Source organism: Anser anser, assembly GCF_964211835.1.
Source record: "Anser anser genome assembly, chromosome: 2".
Lineage (NCBI taxonomy): Eukaryota > Metazoa > Chordata > Aves > Anseriformes > Anatidae > Anser > Anser anser.
In genome coordinates this window covers 145,312,467-145,324,493 of record NC_139721.1, presented here as the reverse complement: position 1 = coordinate 145,324,493, position 12,027 = coordinate 145,312,467, and the positions used below count along the sequence as shown (strand labels likewise).

Below are 12,027 nucleotides of genomic sequence, written 5' to 3'. Positions count from 1 at the left end.
TGAGCTAGTAGCTCTGTTATTTGAATGGAAAGTTTGAGTACTTACATTTCAGAAATTCAGTGCCACCATTACATACACAAAATAGTTGATAAAGGTCTAATCATCACAGCATTTTGATCGATCTCTGGAGTTTTCTGTCAGCTTTGATTCTTCTTGAAGAAAGCTCTTATTTGTGTGTAAAATTAAGTACATGAGTTATGACTGACTGAGGCTGTAAAATGTATAAAATTGAGTTTATTGTGCTGTAACAAAGACAAGGGAGGAAATAGGGCAGGAGGCTGGGCATTCTTGTGAGAAGAGTGAATGCTAGGAAGGCTGTGTAAAAATCTTAGTGCTTTGTGAACTCAGAGAAAATAGCTCATTGTGCAGCAGTTGCCTAAGAACATATGCCACTTTAGTTTGATGCTGAGTACATAAATGAAACCTATTTTCTTTTATGAAATATAAGTAGTTGGGTAGCAGACAGCTGGTGTCACTTAAGTGATTCAAAGATGAGCACTCCTAATAATGCACAAAAAAACCACCCAGCTCTTTCGCATCTGATGGTTCTGCACATTGTTTAAATGAGGTAGATAGGGAAAGCAAGTGAGAGACAGAACCTTTTTCATTTGTTAAGCTCTTAATTTTAACTCTCCTACTTTTAGCTAGTTAGTATTTTTTTCTCCTGCACTTAGAACTAGTTCAAGCTCCAACCTAGTTGGTTAAGCTTACGATCCTTGCACTGGTTTCAAAAGCATGTCTCAGATTGGCTCTCTGGAGATGGTAAGGTACCTTTTGAATTGTTCTTGCATGTCAGTTCAGAACTTACCGGTTTCAACGGTTGTATCAGTGAACGCAGTTCTCCAGCTGCAAGCTTTTTGCTCAGTTTGGTGAAAGCAAGGGAACTAGAAGACCACTAGGACCTGCATGGGCTCTGTCTATATTAAATAAAAAGGCCTGGTACCCTAACAGGCCATACCCACAGCACAGGTGACCTCTGCACAGTCTTTAGTCTCATCCATGTTGTCCTCTGGGAGTGGAGCCTGGGTGCTTAAAGAGGTATGTCACAAGCATTTTTTGGTGACTGTTTGGCACTTCCCTGACTGAAGTATCCCTGTTCCGTGATCCCCAAGCTCCTCGTGTCCATCCTTCCATCCCTGCTGCCTGCTTCCAGCCTCTCCTTTCACGTGTTGTAGTGCTTTGAGCTTCTCCTCCTAGCGGTGAAGTGGCGATACAACCACATCTTGCTTCGTGGTGCTCCAACTTGTCAGAGGCTTCTGTGTCCTCGATACTGCGTGTTCACCACATGTGCTTGATCAGACTGAAGTCTTGGTCTTTGCAGTCGTGTGAAGGAATATGCTCTTGCAGCCACCAAAAATTGCAAATACCGTAGGACCGCAAGAAGTTTTGTCCTGATGGGCCAGGCACCAGTAGCTTACTACATCTGCATGACCCCAGAGAACCAAAAACACCCCCTACCTCTTCCAGACTGGTCAAGTACTTCACCTGACTCAAAGACACAGCCACTGGGGAGCGCACTCACCCCCAGTAAGCGCGGTGTGACGCTGGTGTGGAGCGCGTGGCCTCCTTTACATTGCTCCTGCCTGCACTCCACAGGGGGTCCCTGCAGACACCACCCTAGCTCCCCACTGTCTGTGCACAGACATATTCAGCTCTTAGCATCACCACACAATCTTGTAAAACCTTGTAGTTAAAATGCTTTTATATTTTTTCAAGTTCAAAACCAGGCGGATTATTAAAGGCAACCACCTTTGCCCTCTACAGTAGCATTTATGGATCATGCAGCCACTTCTACCAGCAATCACACTGCTTTGTGCCTTGTGCCTAGTTTAAAGTCAAGTCACTTCAGCGGCAGGCAGAAATACGTGTGGTTCATAATGTCATCAGTGTTCTCACTTTTTTTTTTTAAGTAGTCAAGTTCAGATCAATCACATCGCCGCTTCAAAATAAAGGTACTTCCTATTTCTGCCAGGCCGTTCATGCAGGTACACAGGCATTGGCAAAGCAGCATTAAACCAAAAATGAGACTACAGATGACCTAAAATGTTCCCGGGCCACGGCGCTGCCATCAGCCCATCATTCCCTTGCCTCCCACCACCACTTTGGCGCTGGCCCTTGGGACCCCGTTTTGACAAACTGCAGTGCTTTCTCTTCCTGCTCTGTCAGCTGCTTTTATTTATTTACTCAGACCGCATACTTCGCTTTTTATGCTTTTTGTATTGGAAAATACAGAAATGGATTATTTATGGAAACTTAGAAAATGATGTGCATGAGAGAAAAGACTGGAAGAAATAAATATGGAATCCAGGAGGTATTGGCAAAGGAAAAAACTGTTTAAGTGGTACCAACTCCAGTAAAATGCCTGTTCATCAACCGTGACACTTGGTGCAGTTACAAAATAGAAGCTATTTTTATTTGAGAACTAATAATGAATGCTGCCTAAATGAACAATGGAGAATTAAAATTGAGAACAAATGAAAAAAAAAGTAGGAGGAGACATATTCATATCAGGTATGAGATAATTACGAAGTCTTTATGAAGACAGACTATTTCTAGGTACAATTTGAAGACAAATGTTAACCAACAGAAAAAGACCCTGCTTACCAAGGGAAGGATACAGTATTTTCAGATAAGAATTTTTATTTGTCTAAAATTAACCAAATAAATGAGATTTAAAGACAGCAACGGTGAGTGCTGACTGGAGTTGCACATGCAAACAGCGGTGTGTTAATACTTGGGGTGATACCCTCTGGAACCAGCCCTGGTCTTACACCGCATCTCAGAATAGTCTAGCTGAGGGTTTTCTTCTTAAGACTACTTTTTTTGAGGAAAAAAAAAGGGGGGGGGATCTTTTGATTGAAAAAAAAATAGTGTGGACTTTTCTGATAAAGAACCCTTGGGGGAATTCTGTTAAAAGGCATTTTCCCACTTCTCAAAATCGACATGACACTGCTGCTGTATTGTTTCCTTAGCTATAATTCTACTAAAGAGGCAGCCACAGTTGTGTTTGACCCACTGGCCAGCCCTGAGAGTCCTGCTCCACCATCCTTGGCTACCTGGATGGAGTGAAGCAAGACTCTGCAGCCAAATTCTTATCTTGGCCTGCTGCTGCAGTGGTAGTTCAAGGGAGTGCGGGGTGAGGAAGGAGCAGACTGTAGGGACAAAGTAGGGGATACAGGGCACCCCACCTCACTTCTTGGGCCCCCCAGCAGGAACTCTGAGAATTCCTCCTGGTGAGGCCCGACCCAGCACAACCTTCCGTGACACTACAGCTATGGCTTAAAGTCCACCGGCACCCAGAGTTCAGGAGCTGCTGCCCCTTTTCTTCTCGAGAGCTTTCATTAGGTCAGACATGAAATCTGCTTGCCTGCCTCCACCCCCAATTGGGGGTGGCCCAGCTGACCTTGGCTCTCCATCCTGTACGGTGTTTTCGTGCCTTTTTGAGGGAAGCGGCACGGGTTTCTTCGCCAGAGGCGGTGGCTTACTGGAGACAGGTGGAGGTGGGGGCGGTAAGGGCAGGTCTTCATCACCACTGCTGGAAGAAGGTGGCGGAGGAGGCACAAAATCAGGAGGGGGTTCACAGAAATCAGACGGCGGTGGTGGTGGTGGCGGCGGCAAACCAGCCGTCAGGTTAGGTGGCGGTGCTGGAAAGCTTTCTGGGTCTGCTAGGAAGATGCCGCTGTCTCGTTTGACTTTAGAAGGTAGAATCGGCGAAACGCTAATAGCGGACGACCGCCTCTCAGGAGGGGGAGGAGGCTGCAGTGAGTTCCTCTTGTTCACGTATTTCTGTGGCCTCAACACCGGCTGTGCCAGGCCAGGTGCGCTGAGGTTATTTGACTTAGCCTTTAATAAGCAGAAGGAATAAAAGCAAAAGACAGTCAGTGCACGGGTAAACTAATGCACTGCCTAACAACAGTGAAAAGACGACAGAGTGCAGCGCACAGACTGTGAAATGAGGTAGAGCACGTTTTGCCTGAAGCATGCAAGCAGCGTTTTGTTTTCTTTCTGGAGTTGCCCACAGAGCTTTGACAGTGGAAATCTCCCTGATGAGAGTTTCATAGTGCTTTTTGAATGCTGTCCTCAGAAGACGAGTGCTTTTAAACTTTTAAAGAATTGCAGTTAATGACATATAAAGATACTTTCTTGATGTCCTATCCCACTGTTCATTTCCTAAGAACATGAAGACCTTAAAAAAAATCCATGGTGTTTTTACATCCAAAAAGTACTGAACAAGATTTGATGACATAAAAAGCAGGTATAGTTTTGGTTCTCGTTACCATCATAATCTCCCATTCTAGCTGTGACTGTTGGGTCTCTGGGTAAAGCTAAAATAATGAAGTCACCTATCTCTGCCAAACTGATTGCACACAACACCAGCGAACAGGGAAGAAGGTGGAGATATCTGGGATTTTAAAGCTTCTGTGTCTGGATTCACTGTGCCCATCACTCTGATGTGCATTCACGGGCAGAATACCGCACTGCCCCCTCTGTGTGGGAAGGAGAGCACCACAGAGCAGTCTGGAAAGCTGCCTTTGATGTTCTGGGCAGTGCACAGCAGAGGAAAGATACTCTGGTGGTGAACAGGCAAGGGCCGTTGACAGGGCTGGAGAAGGCTGGAGAAGGGTGTTTTCTGCCTGCTGGGCAAAGCACACACACACTCCTTCACTTCTGAAAGAACAGCGTGACTAATAAGCCCTTGAGGCCACTAAGTTCTAGGCATGCTTGCAAGGTCAGTAGACATTCAAACATTCTGATAACTTTTTAAAGCAAAAATTTAATCAAAGGATCCATCGTACAAGTTAGGAAAAAATGTAGGATAGCAGTTCAGTGCGGTTATGTTTATTCTGGCAAAATTTCAGGTGGGTTTTCTTTTATGTTGTGTTTGCTTGTTGACACTGAAGATAAATAAAGCCTTTCTGGCAATATCTGAGCATAATTTTCTCTTCCTTTTTTTTTAGGTGGCAGTTGGTAGCTGTTGACAGTTACTATACAAACATGCTATCTATCCTTGTAAACCTGTGTAGAAGTCTGTTCTCCTGAAAACATAAGCTTTCGAACAGATTATTTTTTAGTTATGTTAAATTATCAGTTTAAATCCAGTAAGCCTAGTGCTCTAGCCCTAGCCCAGTGTACCCTGAAAGACTTCAAATTGATCCTTTGGCCCCAGGCATGTAGAAGCTCTGGGATGAGAAAGGCAACATGCTTGCTTCTGTTAGAGAACAGTGCTCTGCAACCTTGCAGTCAGCAACACTAGTTTTGGCATTAACCCAGTATAACCTCCTTGCCTTCTCTTGCTCTCTCCCCTTGCCTAAAAAGAAGCAAGTAAATGAGACATTCAGGAGGAGGGAACCACTGGCTGAGTTCTGAGAACATGATCTATTACAGAGGAAGTGAGGTTCAGAGCAGAGAAATAGATCTTATAGGAGAAACTCAAAGATAGAAATAGGAACTGTATGACGCACAATGCAGGTGAAAGAAAAATCCTAGGAATTTAGTTTTGCTTGTCATGTGCTTTTAATGGAAAATGGAGGGACACGACTGATGAGTTGCAAACAAATGTTATTTTTTCTGTAGGACATGTATATGCTTTTGAAGTCCTCACGCTGTATCTGACTGGTATTTTTACAGCCAGAGATGGAGCAGGTATGCAAAATTAGGAGCTTAACAAAGGACTGCATTTAGCATTTAACAAAAACACAATGTTTGCCCTTACTTCTTCACACTTCCTTCCTTTTCTAACATACACATCTTCAGCTGTGAACAGTGTTTCCTACTGAAACCACTATGTAGCCATGGTGTTACTAGGGCAAGACCTGTTTTCTGTTAGAGACAGAAAACGGCACCAAGAATCTGGCAGCACAGACTCTTTGGCACCACCCCAGAAGGTGTGTTCCTGTTTCTGCTACATGAACTCACAGCTACTTGTTCTGAAGAACGGAAGTGGTGGATGGCTGTGCCTTCACTTCCTATCGGTGGCTCCTAGGCTTTTGTGTATCAAGCACAGTTTGCAGAGGGTAAAGGATGAGGAGGAACAGCAAGAAGTCAGCCGCTTTGTCCAGAAGCCAAATCCTTGTCACAAGAGCACACGGGCACTTTGAGGGGGGAAGACAGTGGGTAAAGAAAACCAAGCTCAGAGAAGTGATTCATAGGTGACATTTAACTAGTGCACTGCTAGCATCTGCTGACCTGTGCCTCTGACGTATCCACTTGCTTCTGAGTCTCTACAACTTCTGCACGGGATGGAGGAACAATCTGGGGAATCTGTCCATTTGCCTGAACAGCACCTGTGACAAATACCAAGGAGAGAGGGGAAAGAGGGTTACATTTCTGCAGTATTAACCAGATCAGGGAATATCAAACTAAGAAAGAGGCAATTAAAAAGCCTTCACAACTTCCACCACTTGTGACAGGTTTTGTAAGTAATTCAGTAAAACCCATGAGGATGTCTGCTTCCTACTTTGGGCTTGCTTTGTGACTTTTCATATTCAGTTCATTACCTGAGGAAAACAATCACAAGACCTTGTATTAAAACTAATATCTGTCCACATATCCCCATGAGTGTAGCTAATAAACCTACAGGAAAAGCAAGTGGTAGAATTATGAAGACATATGGCAGAAATTATCAGTGTGTGTACAAAGGCGGTGACAAATGAGGATCTTTTTCTTCTGACTGCTGGAAATGGTGATTGCAGAAAGGGACAGCTAAGCTTGACAAAGGAATAGAGAAGGGAAGCTGGCTTTGGAAGAGGAGCTACGCAGAAATCAAACTGGCATAGTTAAGATCACTCTCTGGCCTTCAATTGTTTAAATACCTATCTTTCTTAACAGCATTTTAAAATTTGTGGTGTACTGTAATATTAACTACACCCAGTTTTTATTGCACATTTTCCTCTTTAATTTAGCTTAGAGACTAAAAGCACAATAGTTTCATACCAATAAGAGTCACAAGAGCTGAAGGTTTGAAGTACTACAGATGGGCTGATCCATTTTTTTTTAGTAAGTTAGTTAATAGCTTTGAACCTTTTCCCTCATCTGGAATCATGGAAGCTCACTGAATTCTCAGATTAGCAAAATTCTGCTAGCTGGCTAAGCTAAAGCTCTGCAAAACTTTTGCTCACCATTAGTATGTTTGTAAGGGATATACACAAAGAGCCTAGTACTGTCAAATGGCATAAGTGAATGTAAAACTAAAGGAAAAAATTGTGGTTTTAGTTAGGAAGAAACTCCCAGCCCCTGTGTAGTCTGATGAGGATTAAATAGACTCTCCAGTTTAGTCTAGGATTTTTGGAAGCTGTACATGTCAAAGTAGTAGATAGTGTTTGGTGCCCAGATACAGACATTTGTAAACCTTAGTGACTGCTTTAACTCCATTATAATTTACAGTTCTGAGATGCAGTAAAGTTCCACTTCTGCTTTTTGGATACAAATGAACCCTTAGCTGTCTGCAATATAAATCTAAGCACAAAGATGGTTTTAATCTTAACACATACTTTTCTGATTAACCAGGAGATTCCATGACTATGATATGAAATAAAATAAAATCTTTTCATTGCCATGCCTGCAAATCACACAACTGATGAAGAAGTAAGACAAACTCTGCAGTGTATTGAATTTAGTAGGGTTATTTAGGCTTCGAGGGCTGACCAAAGATGGTCTGAAGTCCTTGTGTTTTATATCTGTGCCTACAAGCGATCCAGCATATTTAATCCTAAAAGCCATTTAGATCATTCAAACCAAAGCCTGTGTTTGTTGAAGGAATGACATGGAAGTTTAATAAGGAGATTAAACCAATCTTGTGGCTGTAACTGCTCAGTAGAGAGTGATGTAAATCCCTGGGTTCTGTGGCCAGGCTCTCAAGCAGAACAAGTTACCGTCTATCCGCAGTTCATCTGTTGTCCATAGCAGAGCAGGAGTTTGGGTTCCACAATGCTCAAGGACATTGTTGCCCTCAGTGACACTGAAATTTTATAGTGTAGTAAAAGAGGGCACGGAGAGATCCATTCTAGATACTGCAGTGTGCAGTGTTCTACTTGGCAAATACAATATATCAGAAAGTTAAGATGCAGCTAAATGGTAACCTCTTTCTTCTTCTGTTAATGGATTTCATAAGCTATGAAAGACTTGAAAGCAACAGTTATTGTATGAGCTCCTGTCACATGCCTCTACATATGGTACACAGTCAGCCACTTAAAAGGACCCTCAGTCAACTGGATACGTAAGTTCATGCATTCTTCTGTCAAGACTTATTTTTAATGTTGCAGTATTCTTTGCAAGTCATTTTCTCCAAAATTTTACATTGAAATAACATTTAAGAAAAAAAAAAAGTCCAAATGCAATGCAAAATATAGAAAACCAAGAGCCTAGCAGAGATACAGAACATCTGCAAAAAGCAGCATCCTTATTCTTCTGAACATCATGATATTGTGCTGGCACACAGCACGCGCTGCTGTTTGAGTGAGGCAGAGATGCAGACAACTGATTGTGCCTGAGATGCACCTTGCACTTGGGACGCGTCAGAACCACAAACTGTACAGTTTGGGGTATACGTGAACGCACAAATGCTGGCCACAGCAGTGACCAGGGAGTAGAGGCTATATGAACCGCGAGAACAGAAGTTCCACCTGCCTTCCTCAGCATTTCTTCTGACTGCCACTGAAGTTGGTAGAGTACAGCCCTCTTCTAAGTTCATACAGGACTAATTTTCAACAGCAGAATTTAGCTTATACTGAAACCGACATACACAAATGGCTGATTTGTTCCATTTCTAAAACGTGAGCCAACAACTGCTCACAGTCAGTCAGTTAAGGTTATAATTTTATAGTTGGACCCCAGGCTTCATAAAAGGCAGTAATGACAACTGCAAGACAGTAAGAATCAGAATGACTTGCCTCAGTTAGAACACTAATGATCCTTCAGAGACACTTCAACAGAGACAACACACATGGCTAAAATCTTTCCAGGCTACTTAACCATTTAATGGGATCCATTAGTTAAGATTAGCAGTATATTTTATGACCACAAACAATGTCCCTGGATTCTAGTCAGGATCTCAAATTATCCAGATGTACCTGTACTTTATTAGTCCTCGAACCTGCCCCTCTCCAGTACAGACTGGAGCACCAGCACGAAGCCCCGCTGGCCAGCCGCCTCTCTATTGCCACCAACACCAGGACACAAAACGCTCCATGACTCTGTCCCATCCACCCTCATAAAAGTACCCCTGCACATGACTAGCAGTTTGTTACTACTTCTCCCCACCCCAAACAAGCATTTATTACCATGATTTCACTCCAAAGCTTAGTAGAAAGACTATCCTTTTCTTATAAGTACTGAGAAAAGGCAAACAAAAGCCCTGGAAAGGTGTTTGAAAGATTTTGAGTTGTAGTAGTATGCATCACAAGTCAGAAGACTACTGGTAAGGGTAATTGCCAACTCTGATTTTGACTTCTACTGCCCTTATAGCCACGTGTACTTGGCCAGCGTGTCCTTAATAAATAAAGCAAGTATGCAAACTAAAAACATTACTGCAAGCTACAGCTAGTATCATACACTGTCGCATCTGTACAATAATAATATGGAATAATAAATTCTTTCTTCCTCTGTCTCCTTCTCCTGACACCCACACTGCTACCCTGCAAATGAGCAAAAGGCTAGGAAAGAGAAGGGCTTACCCTGTAACACTCCCTTTCTGAAATTACTGTTCTCTGAATAGCCCACTCATCCCTTCCACCTGCTGGAAGAATAGCTCTGATGCTGCCAGTTTAGAGATGGACAAATAGAAAAGTTCAAGACCTGGACCATCAGACCGTAAAACGCAGCAGGAGGTTAATGGATTTGTATTCGGATGCCAACAGAAAAATACCTTCTTAAATTGTGCAGATTTAAACTGACCTTTGGTGGGCTGTCTGTATTCTTCAATCTTAACTTTAAAGCAAGAGCTTAGCAGATAGCTGGTTACAGGTCAGAGCTACTCTGGCCTGTTTAGAACAAGGCATTGTGTGGGACATTTTTCTGAACAAAGACTATGTGCAATGCTGATGATGACAGAAGAGGTCAATAATTGTGATTTCAACTGTTCTGACAGCTTTAATACCTGTTGATAAGGATCCCGTGGGGGCAGCTGGTTCCACAGTCCCTTGATTTGTCCACCGAGAGGACAAGCCAGCTTTCTTCACTGCGCATTTGTAATTATCATATAACGTCTTGCCATACTGCAAAACAATTAAAACAATTAAAAAAAAAAAAAAGGTATTAATCTTGAAATAGGCCAACCATTCATTTTGCTCTTAGCCAACTTTTCTGACTCCACTACTGTCAGTCTAGTTTGGCTAAAATGTAGCTTTCTACAAGTGGTTTCCCTGTTTCTGTACAGGACCAGGTGGAAAGCATCTCCATAATCGCACAATAAATCATGAATCCCCAACCCTGTGACCAAATGCTGTCCTATCGATATCATTCTCCCATTTTTTGTTCATTTCAGTATCTGTAAACATCTTGAAACTTGGCTTTAAAGCCAACCATGTTCAAGAGATTATCTTTTTCTACTGCTTTCCAAGTATTACATTTTCATGTTTATGATATGAATTTTTCTTTTTTTTTTTTTTTTATTTTTTTTTATTACTGGAGACTTGGGGTGCTCGATCCTGGGCTCTACAGCAACCACCTCTAGCAGTGTAAGACAAAAAAAAGTGTCTATCTCCACCCCACACCTTTGTTAGATGTCACCCTGCAGCAAAATTGGCAGAAAAGAATATATGCCTAACAGCAGCAGGTCTGTGTGTTCAGGTATAGCCAGCCAGTACACTGTGCTATGTGCAAATCCACCTTCCTTAATGTTTTGTGCAAAACAAAACACGCTGTGAATCCAGATCTTTTTGAAGAGGTTTTTGAAGAGGGTGGGGCAGACAATTTGGGTAGAACTGCCTGAAAAACGACACACCCACAAACGACACAGCCACAGCATATTATTATTACACCAGAGAACTGCGGAATGAGTTTTATGAGTAGGAGTTTTATAGCTACAAAATTCACCCTTATGTGTTAATGAGAAAAACACACTGATCACTGGGGTACAGGAATATTCAGCAAATCCATGCTGGTCATGCTGCCCTTCTGCTCTTTCTTCCTATGGTAAGATTAGCATGAATATACGTGTCTATTCTTGTCACAGTGCCTCCAGTTGAGGTGATGACAGTCAATAACCTGAGGTACACATGATTTTACAGAACACATATTTAAATAAATTTACTTTTAATCTTACCTTAGCGATTCTTATTCCTGTTACCCACTGATGCAGGGTTGCTTGATCATCACAGCATAAGTATTTGATATATTGGGACTCCTTTTGAATCTGGGGATGCTGTAAGATATTAATTCATGATATGAGACAAACATAGACATCACATCACAATACAAGAGTGCAAAAGCACCACACAAGCGACCTCGGTGAGAACGCTGCCTATGGGCATCCTGTTAACACTAAGATGACTTGGGAAAAAAAAAGCAGCAAAAACAGAATATAAGAAAATATGAAATATAAGAAAATAAGAAAATGATATGAAATCATTTATGATTATGAACTACACGTGTTACCACTGGCAGCATTTGATTGAAATAATTTTAATGCATTGTAATAGGAATTCAAGGGCTACAGAAATCTAATAGTGATCTGGAGTTCAATGAAGTCTAGAAGTGTCATGGTTCAAGGTCTAACACTCGATGTATAAACACTGGAAGGAAGTATGTTTTTCATTGTGGTTTGTCATATGTAAGGCATCCAGACTGAAAGCTGAACATAATTAGTTTCAAAGAGCATGTTAAATTTGGATAAGCATAACCTCTCAGCTGAAACAGATTTTTCCTTCTAATTCACTGCCTTTCTTTGGGCCTAGTCAGAGCTTTCTTCCTACACATTTTGACTCTGCTTTACTCTTGCTGTTGTTTGCCAACAATTTTGTAAAACTGCCACGTACTCTAGGTAGAGGATTACACAAAATGCAACACCATTGGAAGTAACTTTTTTCATTT

General features: G+C 42.0%; 1 protein-coding gene across 1 annotated transcript in view; it reads right to left on the bottom strand.

Moving 5' to 3' along the window:
* Nucleotides 1–2,387: 2,387 nt before the first annotated feature.
* Nucleotides 2,388–12,027, bottom strand: part of APBB1IP (amyloid beta precursor protein binding family B member 1 interacting protein) — a 65,612-nt gene continuing 55,972 nt past the window's right edge. The window contains exons 11-14 of the mRNA XM_083822911.1: nucleotides 11,261–11,359; nucleotides 10,094–10,211; nucleotides 6,187–6,284; nucleotides 2,388–3,843 (exon numbers count right to left, since the gene is read on the bottom strand). Coding sequence (XP_083679037.1) covers nucleotides 3,304–3,843; nucleotides 6,187–6,284; nucleotides 10,094–10,211; nucleotides 11,261–11,359 — 855 coding nt within the window. The 3' untranslated portion in view covers nucleotides 2,388–3,303. The remainder of the gene's footprint in view (nucleotides 3,844–6,186; nucleotides 6,285–10,093; nucleotides 10,212–11,260; nucleotides 11,360–12,027) is intronic.